Here is an 18626-nt window from a genome sequence, read left to right as displayed (position 1 = left end):
ACAACTGAGCAAGACCCGTTGTTGAGGTGGACAGGCAAAGTGACAAGACATCTTCCTAAGATGTACAGGTAGGTAAGATACCTGACCAAGCAAGACACCATCTCGAGATGGGCACCTTAGGTAAGGATATCTTCAACGGACGCTGCCTGCTCCATGAGGACTACTCTACTCGGCATCATCCTCAGAGCTATCTTCCTCCTCACCTTCGTCAGCACCTCCCTCCTCCTCAGGCTCCTCGACACCACTAGACTTGCCATCTAACAAGAACGCTCCAAGGCAAGTGATGCGGTTGCCTGTCTCATGAGTAGCGATGAGCTGGCCAACCTGCGTCGGTTCCTCACTTTCGCTGCCGGTCTTCAATTGCGATCGAAGGACGTTCCATAATCTCACGGCGCCATCGCTGCTGGCAGTCACAAAGACCAGGGATTCCTCGCTTCCCGGTGTGCCCAGCTTTAGAATCTCAAAGTCCTTCACTCGTCCGCTAATACCGGCATTGGCACCTCCAAGTTGGGCGATACAGGAAGCCAGAGGAAGTTTCGAGGCGTCCGCAGCTTCAGCGCTACCCTCCAGATCGTAGAAGAGGATCCTCCCGTCTTCGGTCGATAGCGCAAGAACGCTCGGCTCGCCCTCCGTCGTTGGCAGAAAACGCATCTGATGGATCTTCGAAGACGGTGAAGGTCGAATGACCGCTTTCGGCTTCGAGTCGATACCGAATAGCGCCGCACCACGTTCGAATCCGACCACGTAATTTTCACCCTCACCATCCCACAATACCCGCCGTCCCTCACCACTGCTGAACTTGCTCTCGCCCGCTTGAATGAGAAGATCTCGATCAAAATTCAACACACCAGCTTTCTTGCCAGTCATCAAATTCCACAGTCGCATACATCTCTCTCCGCGGCCGACGCTCAGCATGAGCTTTTGAGAAGGGTGGATCGCAAAATCGTTGACACCAGCTGGCACTTCTCCCGGTCCGGCTGTATCGCCTGAAGGACGACCTTGAGGTTTCGGTATGGGCGCTTTGATGGAGGAGAGGACCGTCCAGTCGCGGGTCCGGGATATGGCGATGGTGGCATCCTCGGCGCTGCTGAAGAGCTTCGATTTGGTCGGGAATTGGAGAGCTGTTATCGCGCGGTCATGGTGAGTGAGACTGCCGAGAGACTTGTTGCGAGGATTCTCGGCGATAGCAGTTCCGGAGAGGGAGGGCAGGTTGGGTGCAGAGGGAGATGGCGGGACGGTGGAGAGACTGTAGATATTGATGCGCTCATCTGAACTTCCGGTCGCGAGGAGGCATTTGTCCGCTTCTGCTGAAGATGAGAGAGCTAGACAGCGGATGGCGGAGGAGTGGGCGGCGAAGAGGAAGCTGTCGGAGAAGGAGACTTCATCTGCTCGCTTTTGCGTGGTGGCAGGGTCAGAGTCGACGTTTAATTTTGATCGAGGAATTCTTGCTGCAAAGCCGTGAAGCACCCGTTCGTAGGATCCGGTGACGATTTGAATGTGGACCGGAGCACTGCTGTTATGTTGCTTGCTACTTGTCCCGTTTGATGGAGCCAGAGCCTTATCGTCCTGTTTGTGGCCATTCGTCGTAGTTCCATTCCCTTGTAGCCTTGGAGCAGGTTTTGTGCTGCTGCTGGCAATCTTTTTCACGGGCTTCGTCGGGACATCGTTGCGCTTCCGCTTTCCTGTGGTCGATGCCATGCTGTAGTAACGACGTAGATTCCCGTGGTATGGTCGCAATGTTTATCTGTGATGAGACACTGTTGCAAGCTGGGCGTGTTTGAGAAACAATATTTCCAAGTCGACTTTTTAACTTTTTTGGTCGGGCCTCGCTTGCCGCAAACCCCCAGCTGTCTCATCGCCCGCTGTCCCTCCTCCCCGTCGCAATCCACGACGCCGACGCCCACTTCTACGAGCCCGCATTCAGCACCACCACGTCCACGTCCACGTCCACCACGCCTTCGCTATTGCCATCCTCTTTCTTCTGGCTCGCATCTGTTGATACCGATCGTATCTGACAGATGTGGCTTTGCGCTCGCCAAAGCGACGCTCATGTCATTGCAGTGTCGCGAATTACGCCAGAAGGCCGTATCAACCAGGCAGCATGATTTGACGTGAGTCGCCCTTCCACAATTCACCTCAGATCATCTCGTATGCTCTAGCCATGCTGTTCTTGCCATCAGAATAATTGTTCTGATGGAAATGTGATGGCAACTGATGCTAATGGCCGACTATAGATCCATCACTCGCGTGCGCGCGACCGCCCTACTCGGCTTGAAAGCCGTACATGGGATTATTCAAAACAACTCGCCGCTCTCCACCCTCTTCAACAAGTCCTTCGACGCAGACAATTGCAGCGATGATGACGCCGAGTTTCTGCAAAAATTCGACCTCTCGAGGTACGTTTTCTGGTATTGTTGTTCTCGTCATTCCACTTACATGTGACAAGGAACGTCGCGTTCGACTCAACAGCGCTCACACTCCGGCCGTCACCTGGCGCGCTCACCTCAACACAACACCATGACGACTCTATATCCGATGCGAAACCTACCCTTCAATCTGCAGAATCTAGCTCGCAACTCGAATCCTCCGTCGCCGTTGATGTGTCCGAATTGCGGCCCAATGATGCCACTCCAGCATCCTCCGTCGCAAACGAGCCTGCAAATGCCACAGGCTCTGTCGCAGACGCGGATCGAGTAAGGTCAGCAGCCAGCTCTCATCGAACATCACCTCAACCGGACGAAGATTCTGCCGCGCCTGCGAATGTTGCACGGCCGCTACCCGAGGACGAGGCCCAATTCGATGAGCCGGCTCAGCAACTACTGGACATGCAGAGCCCACAGAAACCTGCCAAAGTGGTACACTTACCAGCTCAGAAGGTACAGGAAGATTCACTGCGCGAGCGAGAGGCGGAGGAAGCACAGCGACGATCAGGATCAGAATCGGCCAGGTCGCAAAGACCAAAGGCACCCAATGCTGACTTGGCGTCCTCTCCGTCCTCCACGGTCGGAGCCTACTCTGCTGCGACACCTGGGCCGCCCGTGGACTCCCCAGATACTTCACCGGATTCCGATAGCGGTCAGATTGAGGTTGCTCCGCCGAAGGAGTTGCAGCCTACGCCTGAACAGCAACGGGAGAAAGAAGAACACGACCGATTGCTGGAGGCACAGAAAGAGATCGCTCGGAAACAAGCACTGGGCGACGTTGCAACACCGGACGATCAACTGAGATGGGAGGAGCGTGAAGCCGCAGCGAGATCTGCGGAGGAACAGGCAGCGCGAGATGGTGTCGATGGTCCTGAGCCGGGTGAGAAGGTTGGTAAAGAGACTACGGAGGCTGGCGAAATGGTCGAAGACATGAAGGCTGCGAAGGCTGCTCCCAAACCGCTGGCCGATGTTGCAAAGGAAGTACCGACGGAGCCTATGGAAGAGGACGACGACGAAGCGAGCATCGCTGTCAAGCCTCGCGCCCAGACCGGTCTTCGGGTGGACACCACGAGCCAGCAAGCTTCTCCCGGACGTACCGAGAGCGGCACAACTCCGAGAATGATTACCAGGGTCTCATCTGGCGCACTTCGTCAAAAGTCCGTATCCGAAATCCTCGGCGAGACCTCATTGCAATCTCCTGAACTGTCGTTCGCTGGAAGACGGGAGTCTGAGCTCATCTCACCACTCACTCGACGACATCCTGGAGATCCTGATACTGCCAGGTCTCTGTCATCTATACTTGGACCACCACAGACGCCTCGTGAATCCCGATCGTTGAGTCAGTTCCGTCTGGTCGATATTGTCGAACCCGTCATTGACGAGCTCCAAGTTCTGAAAGGCGCGGCGGAAGATCCCGAGCGTGACTATCTCGAGTCACTTTTCAGAATCCAGGCGCACGAATCGCCTAATTCACGAACTAGGACTCTTCCCGATCTTGTTGGTAAAGGTGTCAAAGTACTTTCCACCGAGGATCATTACACAGCACTGCACGAGCGACTGGATTTCAGGATGCTCAGACGAATATATCAACTGCAGAATGCGAATAAGTGGTCTCTGCGCCAGATGGAGAAGTGCAAGGAACCCGAGGAGCCTGTCTCGCATCACGACCACATGATGCAAGAGATGAAATGGATGCGCAAGGATTTCCGCGCTGAGAAGCGACTCAAGCGGAGCACCTGCGCCTGGCTCGCCGAACGATGCTGTGAATGGGTGAACGCTGACGTCGCGGGGAGACTGCGACTGCAGGTCAAGGTCAAAGTACAGGATCCCAGCGAGAAGACCGCTGTGACGGAGGACGTGCCAGAATTGGACCGCGATGGAGATTCAGCCCCAGAAGACGACGCCGTGCAGACCCCAAGGTCAGGATCGCCTCTCTGGACTCGCGTCGTTGTCGCACCAGAGCTGGCCGATGCCTTTGGCGAGCTCGAAGCCTCTGGCAAGGCGACACAAATACTCAAAAATTTGCCAAAGGTGGGCCTCCTCGATCAAGAAATCAAGCACGAGCCAGCGCCGTTCACGGCTGTGTCGAGGTTTATTGAGGGCAAGATTCTTCCGAAAGCAGCCGGACCAAGCAGGAAGCGGAGTAGATACGATTATGACGACGAGGAGGAGGTCCTGTCGTCTCAGCCGAGTCTGAAGCGGAGTCGTCGAGAAGACGCGTCCGAACCGGCCGAGTGCGCTTTGTTCCAAGCGGAGAACAAGCCTATTCGCGACAGACTGCACTCTAACAATGCCTTCCGACCGCCGTCCGAATTCATCATGCCGTCCACTGCATTCTATGAATACCGCAACGGCTCACAATGGATTTGGGAGGATGATCAGAAGCTTCGCAAGTTGGCGAAGGAGTATACGTTCAATTGGTCGCTTATTGCAGATGAGCTGTCGTTGCAAACTCGATACAAGAGTTCCGCTGAGCGCAGGACCCCGTGGGAGTGTTTCGAGAGGTGGGTCGAACTCGAGTCGCTCCCAGCAGACATGCGCAAGACTGTCTACTTCAAGACTTGGTTTAATAGGCTTGAATCAAGCCAACAGGCTGCTGAGCGACGCTACCAGGCTCAAGTCACTGCTATTCAACAGCAAGCGGCGGCGAATGGCGGACCCACTCACATACCGCTCCGAAGGCGAACGACACCCACCAGAGTTGAGAAACGCAGATCTACGAGGTACTTGTGGATGGTTGATGGCTTCCGAAAACTGGCAAAGAAGCGGGAGCAAGCAGCTTGGAAACAAGCCGAGACCGCTCGCGCTGCTGCTCAGAGGAAGTCACAATCTGAGACGACGAACCAGGTCCGCCAAGTCAAGCTCACCCCACAGGAATTCAGCAAGAAGCGTCACGAGCGGGACGTCGCCATGCTCGAGGCTGCAAGACAGCACCGTGCCAAGGTGCTCGAAGCGCAGCAGCAGCGCCAGCTGCAGATGCAACGTGCAGCTCAGCAGCAACAGGCTGGTCAAGCCGGCATGCAACCTGGTGTACCTGGTCAACAGCGTCCGCCGGGTGCTGCTCTGCCCCAGCAGCATGCACAAATGCAAGCCAACGGTCAGCAGGTTCCGAACGCCAACGGTCAAGTCCAAGGCCAACAACAGGGCCGCCCAATGCAGCCGCTTGTTAGGAATGGTCACTTGGCCGTTCCCAACGGCAATGGTCAGGGTGTTCCACAAGCGCAGATGCAAGCTCGCGTTGCGCAGCATCCCAACATGCAGCAGATGCAGCAAGCGAATATTCAAGCACGGAACCCACAATACGCCGCGCAGCAATTTCAGATGGCAAACGGCAACATGGCCAGTCCAGGCGGCATGACAAACCAGCAGCAACTGCAAAACAACCAGGCCTTGCTTGCCGCTGCGTTCACTCAACAACAGCAGCAGCACAGTGCCAATGGCAATCAGCAGCAAATGATGAACGGATCTGGTCAGCAAATGGCGGCATCTCCAAGCATGCCGCCTCCTCCGACTCCAAACGGCGGTCCACAGCAATTGTCTTCTGGAGTTGTGCCCGCGATTACCGCAATCAAGACGCAACTACGCGCAGCCAACCCGAACATGTCGCAGGAGCAACTGGACATGCAAGCAATGCAACAGCTTAAGACGATGACTCAGGCAAGGCAGAACGCGATGAACGCCGCAGCCGGCATTCCTTCGCAGCCCAACGCGAACATGCAGCAGCCACAACAGCAGCAAGCTTACAACAACCAGAACGGCTACCAAGCGAATCGGCAAATGGCGAACGGCAACATGGCTAGTGGCATGTACGGCAACGGCACAGACGGCAACGTCCCACCCCAAGCCAACATGACATCGACCGTGACCAGTTCAACCCCTCCTCAGCAGCAACAAGCGTACGCTCAGAAGATGATGCGCATGCAACAAATGCAGATGCAGATGCAGCAGCAGAGCCCCAACCAAGGTCACGCGAACCTCAACGGTGGCAGTCCCGCTCTGGCGCACGTCAGTCCGAACATGGCGCCCGCCAGCCCGGCGATGCAATACTCGCCCAACATGAACCAGATGGTCGCGGGCGTCAATGGTCAACAACGGCCTGCGAGTCGCAGCAACACGCCGCAAATGCAGAGGTTAGGGAGTTCGGGTAGTGGCGTGCCAGGTATGAATGGGAATGGAATGCAGAGTCCGAATGCGTTGCAAGGCAGTCCGAGGGGCATGCAGGCTAACATGGCCAGATCGTGATTAGCTGGTGCATATCTGGGCGATAGACGAGGCAGCGCGACGCAACGTCGCAACGAGCCGGAGGCCCGTGGTGGTTGCAGGGCTTTTGAGATACTGCGCAGGATAAGACAGGGACTGCTGAAGAAGCAGGAAAGCGAAAGCAGCAGCTTGAGGGTAGTTGAGTGCTATGAAGCATCAATCCACACCCCCGTTTGAATAACAGTCAGTCCAGGCTCAGTGCGCCGAATGTTGTTGCCTGATGCAATCGCCAGGTCAAGGTGAGCTTTTCGGCACTGATGAAAACGCACTCTAAAGTGTACGCCTGCTTGTACGCCTACCTTTACGCTCTCTCAGCGGCTCCTGCTATGTTACCTGTACTTCTGGTAGACTTTCCAGCTGACTGTCCAATATACAAGGTGTCCTGCTAACTCCATTGCACATTGTAGGTATCGAGCCTGGCAGAAAGTGGGGCAGCTTCTTCCTCAGCATGAACGCACACTTTGCATTATGCCGACTTCGCAATCTCGACAAAAGACACATCTCAACATCCACAAGCTGGCGCAAAATGGCCGCTTCGGCGGTCCTCGTATGGTTTCACGAGATGCCAATCGCACATCTAGCTCTCTCCGTCCTCGCTATCTGGACAATAGGCTGCCTTAGTCTTACTACCTACCTCGACCCACTACAATCCATCCCAGGACCTCTGAAATGCCGTCTAACACCACTCTGGTCCTGGTACCACTCCATCATCGGCGACGAAAGCCGGCAAATCGACGCCCTGCACAAACTTTACGGACCCATTGTCCGAATATCGCCCAATCAAGTCGTTATCGCCGACGGTCGCGCTTTGGCACAAATCTACTCGGAAAAGGGCGGGTTCCTCAAAGCTCCGTTCTACGAGAATTTCGATGCCGAGGGTCATCAGACGATTTTCAGCGCGCGGGATCCGGGGTATCGAGGCGTGAGGAGTAGGGCTGTTGGGCAGATGTTTAGTGTTGGGGCGGTGAAGGGTGGGAGTAAGAGGATTCAGGGGTGTATTGATGAGTTTGTGGAGAAGTTGGAGGAGGAGGCGGGGAAGAACGGGGCGAGGGTGGATGTGTTGAGGCTTGCGAGAGGGCTTGCGATTAATGTTGTTGGTGCGTATTTGTTTGGCGAGGAGTATGGCGACTTGAGCGACGGTACGACGATGGAAAGTGCAGGCGCTTATGTTGACTTCATCGTTGAGATTGGTCGATTCTTCTTCCTACCGCCTTGGTTGTTTCAACGGGTATTCGCCTCGTTGAGTTACTTTCAGCCAATGGCTTCGGAAACAGAGAAGAGTATATTCAAGGTGGACAGCTTCACGCGGCGTCTAGCTGAAAGGCCCATCGATGCCAACGATGGCACCTACCAAGGCCGACTCCTGAAAGCTGGCATCAGCGTTGACGAAGCAGACGTCCAGATGAAAGACGTCGTCTTCGCAGGCACGGACACAACGGCCTTGAATCTAAGCAATATCCTCTGGAATCTGGCAAAGCATCCGTTCATCTACGCAAAGCTGCAGGCTGAGCTGGCTAAAACACCAGACAACGACTCAACATACGACGCTCAACGACACCCATATCTCGATGGTGTCATTCGTGAGGGCCTACGGACACTGCGTGCCAATCCGACTCGATTTCCACGCCAAGTTCCGCCAGCGGGATATGTCTACACCTCGCCGGACGGCAGGACATATCGCCTTGCAAGCGGTACGATCGTAGGCATATCGCCTTCCGCGCTGCACTTCAACCCAGCAGTATTCCCAGACCCACAGAATTTCCAGCCGGAACGCTGGCTCAATCCTTCATCTGAGATGCTGCGAGACTGGATTCCGTTCGGTCTTGGTCCGCGACAGTGCATCGCACGGAACCTGGCGATGATGGAGCTGGCACTGGCTGTGAAGGCTGTTGTTCGCTCAGGCGTGCTGAAGGACGCGAAACCCGTTGCGGGCAAGATTGAGATCATGGAGTGGTTCAACGCCAGGATCATGGGCGGGAAGGTCGAGCTCGTCTGGACCTGAAATCTGCACTCGTCACGATGTCTGCGTGAGGCACGTTCGTTACTGATCTCGGTCTACACCTGCCTTAGACATCGATGCAACGGTCCATCAGCGACGGGTTCGACAATGGACGAGCCTTCACAATGGGTGGGACAATGGAGATCACAACGTCTACTCTCACCCTTTGTGTCGGACAAAAGCAGCCCTTGATCGCTTTGTCATGCCGACACGACAATGCCTTTCATTCGACATATATGAACCTCCCTCCCTGCACACTCCTTCCAATTCTCCAAGTCTCGATCCAGGTTCTAAACCTAGATCTTACTTCCCACTCCCGGTCCACCTCACATCTCCCAGTCCTCCTCGCCGGCCGAGAAGTACCAGTCCGCAACAGAAGCAGAAGATAAATGATGCCGGCCATCAACTCTCTCCTCATCCGTGGCAGACATGGGCGATGTACGTCGGAGACCTCCATCTCGGAAGGCCCACTGTGCAGGTCCATGACCGCCGTGGTGCTCGAGAGCTGGGACTCGCGGAAGTGGTACGGCTCGAGCGACGCCCTGGCTGACTGGTTGAACGCTCGCTGGGCGAAGACGGGATACCAGATCGAGAGGGAGACGGTCTATTTGACGCTTCTGGCGGCCGGTAGGTCGGCTATGATGGGCGTGGAAGATCCGCTTGATGGCGCGTTTTATAGGTGAGTTATGAATGAAAGATTTCACTGATCAAATTTCTCACGAAAGGTATTGGATCGAAGTGATTCGCCGTGTAGATAAGTTTTCCGATACATTGCGCCGAGTCGTTTCCTCCCCAGGCATTTTCGTCCGGTTCTTTGCCGCGAGAGCCTCTCCTCTGGTCGCTGCATGCTGGCGACCACGCGAGAAGCTGCCGGCTCGAATAGCCTGGGGCCGCGCATATTTCAAGCCGGGCTGGCAGTCAGAGCTTTGGCATCGTTGTCCAGTAATGGGTTCAAACTATCCGATGTTTGCGTTCGAATCTCAGATCCATCCATGAGTTCGAGTGTCGGAGACAATGAGCATATCCAACGGCTGCGAGATCTAGTCCGACAATTGGGCCTCACCAATAGCGTCAGGACAACATCCTCTCTTATGATCTCTTCAACTAGGCACTTTCCTCTTCTTCCACTCTCTCGGCTCATGCGCGCACCTCGCACACCCCACCGAGTCCCCACTCCTCCCACAACAAGCCCAATAAAACCTCGCCTGTAACTTCGGATCGTTATACTCAGCCCACGACACCGGATCTCCCTGCGCTCGGACTCGCTTGACGCCCGTATGGCGAGCACAGCGTGAAGGGTTGTTGGTTTCGGGATCGAACTTTAGGTTGCAGCGCTCACAGATTTGGTAGGGGACAGATTCTTTCCGGTCTTCTGAGGGTTTCTGTTGGGAGGCAACTTGGGAGGAGGTGGATGGTGCGGCGGGTCGGGGTAGAGGTGGTCTTGAAAGAGCGGAGCCTTCGGCTCCGATAGATGGATGTGCTGGCGGTCTAGAGGCGCCTACCTGGACTTGTGCTTGTGGTGGTGGTGGTCGCATTGGCTCGGTTTTGAGCAGTTTGTTTGGTCGCTCGGCAGCAGATTGAGGGAATTGCCCTCGTCTGGGAAGTAGTGGTGCGTTGGGAATTGCTCTTGCGTCTTTGTTCGTTCGGGCGAGTCTGATAAGCAGCTCCGTGACTTCCGGCGAAGGGACTTGATTGATCCTGTACTCAAGTCGCTCAATGAAACATTCTTGGGTCAGGGCTGAATTGTCGATCACAGCTGGAGCGGGTCGCAACGGAGGCGCTGAAGGAGGCGACTCTCGTGGTCGCTTGCTCGACGCCGTCGCCTGCGCAGGCTGCTGTGTTCGCGATGGAGGTGCCAAAGGAGGCGACTCTCGCCGTTCTTGGTTCACTGCTGTCTCCTGCGCAGGCTGCTGGGGTCGGGGCTTCTCAGCCTTTTCGGGCACATCTGTGCACGTGTACTTCTGATGCCTCTCCATCCCAGCCGCATTCTTGAAAACCAATTTGCAGCCACTACAAATCCGATCGGGATGAACTTTGGCCACATCGTCCTCGAATATCATCCCCTTTCCATGGGCCGTACCAGGAAGCCAGCCTGCTCGCTGCCAATGTCGTGCGACGTACTTGTGCTTGACCGCACATTTCTGAATATGCTGGTCCATGCGATTCTCAGTTCGCGCGACGATGCGGCGGTTGCAGAATCCACAAAGTGCCGTTAGATCCTCCTCTCCGGCTGAATGGCCATCGCCCATATTTCCTTGAGCTGAAGGGAGCACCTTTTCCACCGCCGGTGGGACGCTATTCCCGGGAAACTGAAATGTGCGGTTAAACAATGCCCGCGCTTTGCCACCATCGTTCAACTTATTGAGATGTTTAGCGATCTCAAAAGTATTGCGGAACACCTTATGGCAGTGCAGACAAATTCGCCCTGGCTTCACTCTCGGAAGATCTCCCTCCCAGGTGTAGCCGTGCTCCAGTTGCTCCCGTTTCCATCCGGCTGCTCGCCAGTATCGCGCTATGTAGCCATTCTCCATGGCGCAGTCTCGCATGTGCCGGTCCAGGGAGCTCTGATGTATGTAGTATTGTCCGCGCGTGCAGAATCCGCAGTAGACGGCATTCTTTTCTCGTGTTTCGGGGTGGCCAGTACGCGAGGGATCGACGCGTGGTGGCGGATTGAGTGCAGTGGTCTGCTCGCCAGGGCCTCCTTCGGCATACTCGAGCAGTCCGGAAAGCATGCCGTCGGCCATGTATAAATGCACCGCGATGCGAGGTCGTCGTATGATGTTATGCCATGTTTCTTGTTGTGACTTGAGATGGTGTCAGAAGTGAAGTCGCAAACTCGAGCCCCTCGCCGTGAACGTAAATTGCTTGAGTCAATCAATATACGCTGGGAAATGATGGAATTTGAGAAAGGTCTTATCAATTATTGATGGGGTCATTTGACGGAGCAATATTTCTAAGGTATGCACATTGGAGAACATGGGAGATTATTACTAGCAGATCGACGTGAGTAATGAAGGAGTCCGATATACAATCGTTTCAGGCACTGATGACAAGGAACAAGCGGTGTGACAACCTTCTGAAAGTGGCTTGACCGTACTGGACTATCATTGCTGTCCTTTTCAATTTACCCCTCGGAGTCCTGCTGAAGCATCCGGACTCGTGTCTAGAGATACCAGCTAAACCTCTTCGCCTGCGTCTTGTCCATAGTCCGTGGCCACGTGCCTCTTGCACAAGAAGCCAGCCGTTCAGGCGATTGGTGATAGCCCTGGACCTCTGGGCCGCGACCACATTTATGGTCGAGGACGACACTGCCATGTTCGGAGTCCACAGATCCGACTCAACAGACTCAAGGATCTGAGTACCTCAGATTCTCTCTGCTCGATCAAACCTGCACACCTCATCTCTTCAAGATATGCCACTGCACGAAATCCTCAATGTGCGAGAAATAGCCAGGCTCGGCCACAGAGTTGTTGTGATCGCCATTGGGAAGCTCTTTCCACACGACAGTTGGTGAGCGGCAGAGCTTGAACAGCTCTTTCATGTGTGAAGGGCTGAGAAGTGTTAGCAAATGCGCGAGATATCGATGAACTAACAACTTACGGCACGATCTCGTCTTGAAGACCACTTAAGAACAGAATTGGAATGTCTGTAATCTCTGAGATGACGTCTTCACTCCTCCAGTATTCATGACAAAGCGGTGTCAGATACTTGGCTATGGGTATTGCCTTTGGTATCATCTTGGTGATGCTTAGGAACGTATTCTCCAAAATGAGGCCTTTGATATCTCCTTTGCCTTTGTTTTGCGTGACCAGATCGATAGCGACAGCACCACCGAGACTCTGTCCATAGATGACAACGTTGCTCGACTTGAGGTCATCGCGATTTCGAATGTAGTCGAGTCCAGTCTGGGCATCGATTCGAAGTCCTTTCTCGCTTGGATTGCCGGTCGAAAGACCATAGCCGCGGTACTCAAGCATCAACGTCGTGCATTGCAAGTCGTGAGCCAGCACTTTCGCTATTGGTAGTCGGTGGCCGACATTTCCAGCATTGCCATGGAAGCTCAAGATCGTGATTGGTCTTGCTTGAGACTTGTTCGGTGGTCTGACCAAGAAGCCGCTCAGAGTCTCGCCGTCTGGAGTCGGTATTGAAAGCTGCTCAGCATCTTCAATACCGAATTGGCCTGGTTGGGGGACTTCTTTGCGGGCTCCTGGAGGCAGATTTCTTGGATATATGATTTCGCTGTTGCTTTCTCAGCCATATGTTCATCTCAATGCAAGTCGTGAAGATATGTACTTCTGGAAGTAATATAGAGCACCACCTCCGAGACTCACGAATGCTGTACTTAAATAGAAGGGTAGCCTCAACCATGGCCAGAGAGACTCGGCCATTTTTGGGAATGATCGATGCTCGGGGACAGGAGCTTTGAGCGATCCGACCGAGCGAGAGTGCCCGTTGATAGTCCCTGAAAGTATTGGCAGTCGAGTGAAGAGTGTTGAATGGTTGCAAAGTGCAAGGTGGAAGGAGTTGTATACTTGAGGCATGCCTGCAGTCGGCCTCAAAAGTCGCCGATCCGCAAAGCTTGGACCACAGAGAGCTTGACGCGCATGTGCTACAGCTGCCTCAGTCTCCATCCATCATCAACAACTTCATCTGCACAAACCTCCAGTTGACCGACAAAACAAGATCAGCGTACCTGCATTCCATCGAACCTCGCCGACCTCGAATCTCAATCCCTCGATATCGCTGGACCGCCAACCACCGCCATCATGATCAACCAAACCGGCATGCTCGGTGAAGGTACGTACGAGATCAGCTACAGCACTTGGCCGCCATCACTGACACATATTCCTCAGATGGCATCCACATCGACATGAACCATCTCAAATCGGGAGAGGTCAACCTCGGAACCTCGATCATGGCCATCAACTTCAAGGACGGGGTCATCTTGGGAGCAGACAGTCGAACAACCACAGGCGCATACATTGCCAACCGCGTCACGGACAAACTCACACAAGTTCACGACACGATCTGGTGCTGTCGGTCAGGCTCAGCGGCGGACACACAGGCAGTGGCGGATATTGTGCAATACCACCTGGGCATGTACGGCATCACAAACGACGAACCACCGACGACACAAACGGCCGCGGCCATCTTTCAAGAGCTGTGCTATGACAACAAGGACTCATTGAGTGCGGGCATCATCATCGCAGGGTGGGACCACAGACATGGCGGACAGGTGTACTCGATCCCGTTGGGAGGCTCTCTTCACAAGCAGTCTTACGCCATCGGCGGGTCAGGCTCGACATACATCTATGGTTACTGCGACGCCAACTGGAAGGAGGGCATGGATGAGGCGGAGGGAATCTCGTTTGTGAAGGGCGCGCTACAGGAGGCGATCAAGTGGGATGGCAGCTCGGGAGGTGTGATTCGCATGGTGGTTCTGACGGCGAAGGGTGCTGTGCGACACTTGTATCTTCCTGACAGAGGCTACACCGGGCCAGGAACCGACAAGCCATGATGAGATTGGGAATCTGTCGAGGAGAGCAGATGTACACTATTATGGGCACCGGCGAGAGTCATGCATGGCGGCTTGCGAACGAGTGAAGGCGTCACGAATTAGCGAGTGCAGTTTCAGCTCAGGTTCGATAGAGCCATGGAGGCACGATGTCAACTCTTGTGTCTTTGTCGGCCTCGCAACAATTCCAACGTATATTGCCCAAGACAGTAGTTCGCACGCCGTCGACATCGCATCCACGACCGGCCCCAATCACAAGCGCAAGAGACACACGGGCTGTACTGCTAGCGTGCTTGTGGATCTTCAACCTTATTCCTTTACTTTACGTTACTTCCATGCAGCTCTTGCGACTTGACATACTTTCACCACTTTCTCCGGCGCAACAGGAATCGCCGCGTCTCATTAAGTTGGAGCACGCTGCCAGGAAGACCGCTGCATATCGGAGGACTGGATGAAACATCCAGGTGAGTGCCTTTGTCTGGCGTTGCTGCCACCTCTTCCCCCTCGTTGTTTTCCTTGGTATGCCCGGCCGCATTACAGTTGGGATCTCGCGTCACCCAGGTTGGGATGTTCTCTGCACTGGTGCATAGCTTCGACCGCACGTTATCCTCGAGACTCCTGCAGTCACCGTCCTCTGCATAGACATACGGGTTCCCCAACGCCGCACTTCAACATTGCTTGTCCACCGCTTCGCGCCCGCCAATTCCGTCCGCGTCACTTGCACGACATCAGCGTTTTCGCTTCCATGCACCAGTTTCCAAAAAGCGACTCCCTCCCAGAAACACTTCTCACCGCAAGGGGACGTCGACATACCAACTCGCGCTCATCTGGTCAATGTCGATCTCCTCATGCGCTTGACTCTCCGCGAATACATCGATCCACACGAACATCACTGATAAGCCCAGCTACAGATTGTCTGGAGGCCAAGACGGATCGAATCGATGAGCTAATATGGGCTCGGTCGTCCTCGATGCCGTGAATTCATTCTTCTCGCATCACGCCTCGCCCAGCCACGACGCTTTCGGAGAAGCGCCACGAACGCGCGAATCCACTCCTCCACCGAGACGAAGCCGGACGGATTCGCAAGTCGATACACCTATGTCCGAACCAGCGCAGAGAGCATCGAGCTCCTCTGCTGCTACTACCACTACCACACGAAGCCATGATATACCTTCACGAACCACGCGTGCTCCTTCCTCGGCCTCACAGCAATCCCGAACCGAAGAACCACCGAGTCCCTCCTTAGCAGCACATCCTGCTCCACCCAGCGATCTACCTCAAACCGCCCTTGAAGATGCCGTCTCCACCAGACCGACGCCTGAGCAAAGAGCCTCACGGCCGAGAAAGATCAAAGTACGAGATTTAGAGCACATACAAAGCTTCGCCAGCGAAGACATGGGCAGCTTCTCCGAGATCCGCTCGCGGAGTCGCTCGCGATCACAGGGCGGTGAAGAGGAGGGAACGCAATACGAGATCAGCGAGATGAAGGTCGAGCACATAATAGAAATGGTTGCAGGCCTGCTCACGAAGATCACCACGACGAATGATCGGCAGCATGAGCACTTGCATCGCCAGACGCCCAGCGTGGACGTAGCATCACATCTCACCTCACAAACGACCAGCGTTCTGGCTTTCCACGGCAAGAACGTACCAAGTATCACGATACTGAGCTATCTGAGCAGGATAAATAAGTACTGCCCTACCAGCTACGAGGTATTCCTCAGCTTGCTGGTCTATTTCGACAGGATGACTGAGCGAGTGAATGCTGGTCCGATGCAGAGCCTGCGAGCGGCCAACGAGCAATCACTGCGAGAGCGAAGTGCTTCTTCGGAGTCGGTCGCATCAGATCTTATGGAGGGTGTCCAAGCGACCACCCCATTAGGCACGCAACAAGCGACACCACCACATTCCGGTAACCTGGAGCGAGGAAAGGCCTCGCAACAAGGTATTCCCGGAACACCTCACAGCAGACCAAGCCAGCCCGAGTCGCCATCGCTACCAACTTCACCCTCGAACATCGACCCTTACAATCTCTCCCACTTTTTCGTTGTCGACAGCTTCAATATCCACCGACTGGTCATCGCCGGTGTGACTTGCGCGAGCAAATTCTTCTCCGACATCTTCTACACAAACTCGCGATACGCAAAGGTTGGTGTTGTGCGTGTATCTTGTAGTTTAACACCAGCTAACAACTCATCAATTATAGGTCGGCGGATTACCTCTCTCCGAGCTTAACCATCTGGAGCTTCAATTCCTCCTCCTGAACGACTTCAGACTCTCAGTGCCTGTTGAGGAGATCGAGGCATACGGGACCATGCTGGTTGAGTTTTACGCTCGCGAAGTCGTTGCTCAGAAGCAGGCATCTGAGTCCATGCAGACGAGGTCGCTCAGCGAGACGTCCTCGGACAGCGCGTCTACTGTACGAGCTGATAGCTGAGCAATGGACATTTTGCGATCAACGGTCTGACTTCAAGAGACTGGTCCACTGGCCGCAGGCATCTACCGCTCTCTGCTTACGAAGAAACGACAGCGCACGTACACCTCTACACATCTTCTCGGAACAACTATCGACAACACCTACTGGATCATCACGCTTTCACCGACAACCCGGCTCATCTTCTCGACCACAGGTCTAGGACAGCCGAACGATAGACTTTTCCTCGCTTCTGGGACATCTGAGTCCGCATTCCTTTCTCTTCGACGAATCGAGTATACCCAATTTGTTTGGACTATTCTGGCTTTTTTTTTGGAGCGTTGCGCGTGGGATCGGGGAACCCTTTGCGTGGGCGAGCGGTGGCTGACGTAACGCAGTTATAGAGGCGTAATGAGGCGCAGTGCATGGCGTTCTTTCAGTGATGCCTTTTTTCCTGGGAGCGGGCGTAATGGTATGTAGCCGGGCTTTTGAATGGACGATTCTCAAGCTCAGTCTGAGGCGAGCGTGGTTCCACGTGAAGAAGGGGGCTTCCGATCTGTTTTCGTGCTGAGCCACGTGCGACTGCGATGTTCCTCCGTTGTCTCGCTCAGACTGCTCTGCGCGACTTGCACCTAGGTGGCTCGGACTGTGAGCACCCTCGCTCACAGTGAGCGAGGGTGCTCGGTGCTTCATCAGATGCCAACTGAAGCGTCGTACAGGGATGACTGGCCGAGCATGCTCGCTATGGTATCATCAATGACGTGCTGCGTGAACATGTGAGGCTGAAACTGCTTCGATGCGAGACGAAACAGCAAGGCAAACTCCTGAAGAAGGCTGGACCTGACCGTTTCGTCATTCACGAGCCACGTCTCATGCCCCGAACAGGATCTTGCCCAGGCGTTTCGTTGCACGGTCCGGCCTCCGAACCTCCGAACACGTGTTGCCGTGTCACTACTGACGGAGGATGTCGGCGTTGAATGATGAGGTGTCGTGCAGGGAATGGTCAAGTTTGGCGATTGTGATGGGTGAGGTGATGGCATGGTCGGTCATAAGTAGTCGGTAGTTCTGCCTCTCATCATTCGTAATCTTGACATACTTTTGACATAGTTGCGATACCTTGACCGTCGAAGGAGTTCCCGTATAGCATCATTATGGCGCCTCAGATCGGTGTTGTCGAGGTCTGTCTTTCGAGAAGGATCACTTGACAGGGCTCGGCACGGCGGAGGTCTAATTTAGAACTAGTTCTAGCTGCCGACCACAACAATTCTGTTTGCATGCCCCGTTGAAGTTCAACTCCTCCCACGCCTTTTACAACCCCAAACCTGGCAGCAACGAAGCCCATCCACCACCCTACGCATAAGAGTGATATCATCGACCGGAACTCATCGCCAGTACTACACCACCACCGTAAGTCTGTACCAAGGCAAGTGGCACACCGTCCGGCCCGTTCCCGCAAGGACAAGCAGCAGCAGCAGCAGCATCGTCCTTTCCAATTCTCAACTTTTTCTCGCTGCTTCCATTCTTTCCCTCTTCCATTTCACTTGACCAGGGCAAAGCATACGCTGGCGCGAACCTTAAATCACCACTCGAGCTCTCATCACCTCACCGCACTTGCTCTTCCTCACGATTCCATCAGCCTTGCCCTGCCTTCCTTGTTTGCTTGCACATCAACCCTGTCCGATTCCACCTCGTTCCGCAAGCTGGCCCTCGACCTCACCTCCACCTCGACTTCGACCTTCTTCCGTCATCTTCACATGAACTTGCTACAAGACCTTCCGCACCACGACTTCGAACACGAACATCTTCGAATTCACCACCTCTTCTCACCGAAACAACAGCTGCGCACGTTGAAGTCGCAATCGAACCGCCACAATGGCGACCTCTTTCACATTGTCGCTGTAAGTATTCCCATCTTCATACACATGAAACACGAGTCGCTGACTGCCACCAGCTTCCTACCCAACACTGTCTCCTTCGCTGAGCTACCGCCGAAGGAGTATCGCCGCGATCCCGGCT

General features: G+C 54.6%; 8 protein-coding genes across 8 annotated transcripts; 5 read left to right on the top strand and 3 right to left on the bottom strand.

The window, feature by feature from the left end:
• Positions 1–165: 165 nt before the first annotated feature.
• Positions 166–1698, bottom strand: MYCGRDRAFT_94337 (uncharacterized protein; the record flags this gene model as incomplete). Its single annotated transcript, XM_003850583.1, has 1 exon — positions 166–1698. The coding sequence occupies one exon, from the start codon at positions 1696–1698 to the stop codon at positions 166–168; it is 1533 nt and encodes a 510-aa protein (XP_003850631.1).
• An 805-nt stretch (positions 1699–2503) lies between these two features.
• On the top strand, positions 2504–2948 carry MYCGRDRAFT_81456 (uncharacterized protein; the record flags this gene model as incomplete). The annotated part of the gene is made up of 1 exon (XM_003851188.1): positions 2504–2948. The coding sequence occupies one exon, from the start codon at positions 2518–2520 to the stop codon at positions 2695–2697; it is 180 nt and encodes a 59-aa protein (XP_003851236.1).
• A 3045-nt stretch (positions 2949–5993) lies between these two features.
• On the top strand, positions 5994–6864 carry MYCGRDRAFT_105085 (uncharacterized protein; the record flags this gene model as incomplete). The annotated part of the gene is made up of 1 exon (XM_003851189.1): positions 5994–6864. One exon carries the CDS (start codon positions 6024–6026, stop codon positions 6663–6665), a length of 642 nt encoding a protein of 213 aa, XP_003851237.1.
• A 381-nt stretch (positions 6865–7245) lies between these two features.
• On the top strand, positions 7246–8685 carry CYP-77 (putative P450 monooxygenase; the record flags this gene model as incomplete). Its single annotated transcript, XM_003851190.1, has 1 exon — positions 7246–8685. One exon carries the CDS (start codon positions 7246–7248, stop codon positions 8683–8685), a length of 1440 nt encoding a protein of 479 aa, XP_003851238.1.
• Positions 8686–9598: 913 nt separating this feature from the next.
• Positions 9599–11446, bottom strand: MYCGRDRAFT_110106 (uncharacterized protein; the record flags this gene model as incomplete). The annotated part of the gene is made up of 1 exon (XM_003850582.1): positions 9599–11446. One exon carries the CDS (start codon positions 11424–11426, stop codon positions 9783–9785), a length of 1644 nt encoding a protein of 547 aa, XP_003850630.1.
• Positions 11447–12079: 633 nt separating this feature from the next.
• BEM46 (alpha/beta hydrolase BEM46/Esterase/lipase/thioesterase) lies at positions 12080–13129 on the bottom strand (the record flags this gene model as incomplete). The annotated part of the gene is made up of 3 exons (XM_003850581.1): positions 12080–12233; positions 12283–12921; positions 12976–13129. The coding sequence occupies 3 exons, from the start codon at positions 13068–13070 to the stop codon at positions 12080–12082; spliced, it is 888 nt and encodes a 295-aa protein (XP_003850629.1).
• A 205-nt stretch (positions 13130–13334) lies between these two features.
• MYCGRDRAFT_73771 (proteasome core particle subunit beta 1) lies at positions 13335–14200 on the top strand (the record flags this gene model as incomplete). Its single annotated transcript, XM_003851191.1, has 2 exons — positions 13335–13479; positions 13536–14200. The coding sequence occupies 2 exons, from the start codon at positions 13449–13451 to the stop codon at positions 14198–14200; spliced, it is 696 nt and encodes a 231-aa protein (XP_003851239.1).
• Positions 14201–15703: 1503 nt separating this feature from the next.
• On the top strand, positions 15704–16634 carry MYCGRDRAFT_73769 (uncharacterized protein; the record flags this gene model as incomplete). Its single annotated transcript, XM_003851192.1, has 2 exons — positions 15704–16345; positions 16404–16634. 2 exons carry the CDS (start codon positions 15704–15706, stop codon positions 16632–16634), a joined length of 873 nt encoding a protein of 290 aa, XP_003851240.1.
• Between the last annotated feature and the right edge of the window lie 1992 nt (positions 16635–18626).

This window comes from Zymoseptoria tritici, chromosome 7 (genome assembly GCF_000219625.1).
Source record: "Zymoseptoria tritici IPO323 chromosome 7, whole genome shotgun sequence".
In the NCBI taxonomy this organism is placed as follows: domain Eukaryota; kingdom Fungi; phylum Ascomycota; class Dothideomycetes; order Mycosphaerellales; family Mycosphaerellaceae; genus Zymoseptoria; species Zymoseptoria tritici.
The sequence above is the reverse complement of the archived record's forward strand: the minus strand, read 5'-3'. Positions and strand labels throughout refer to the sequence as shown.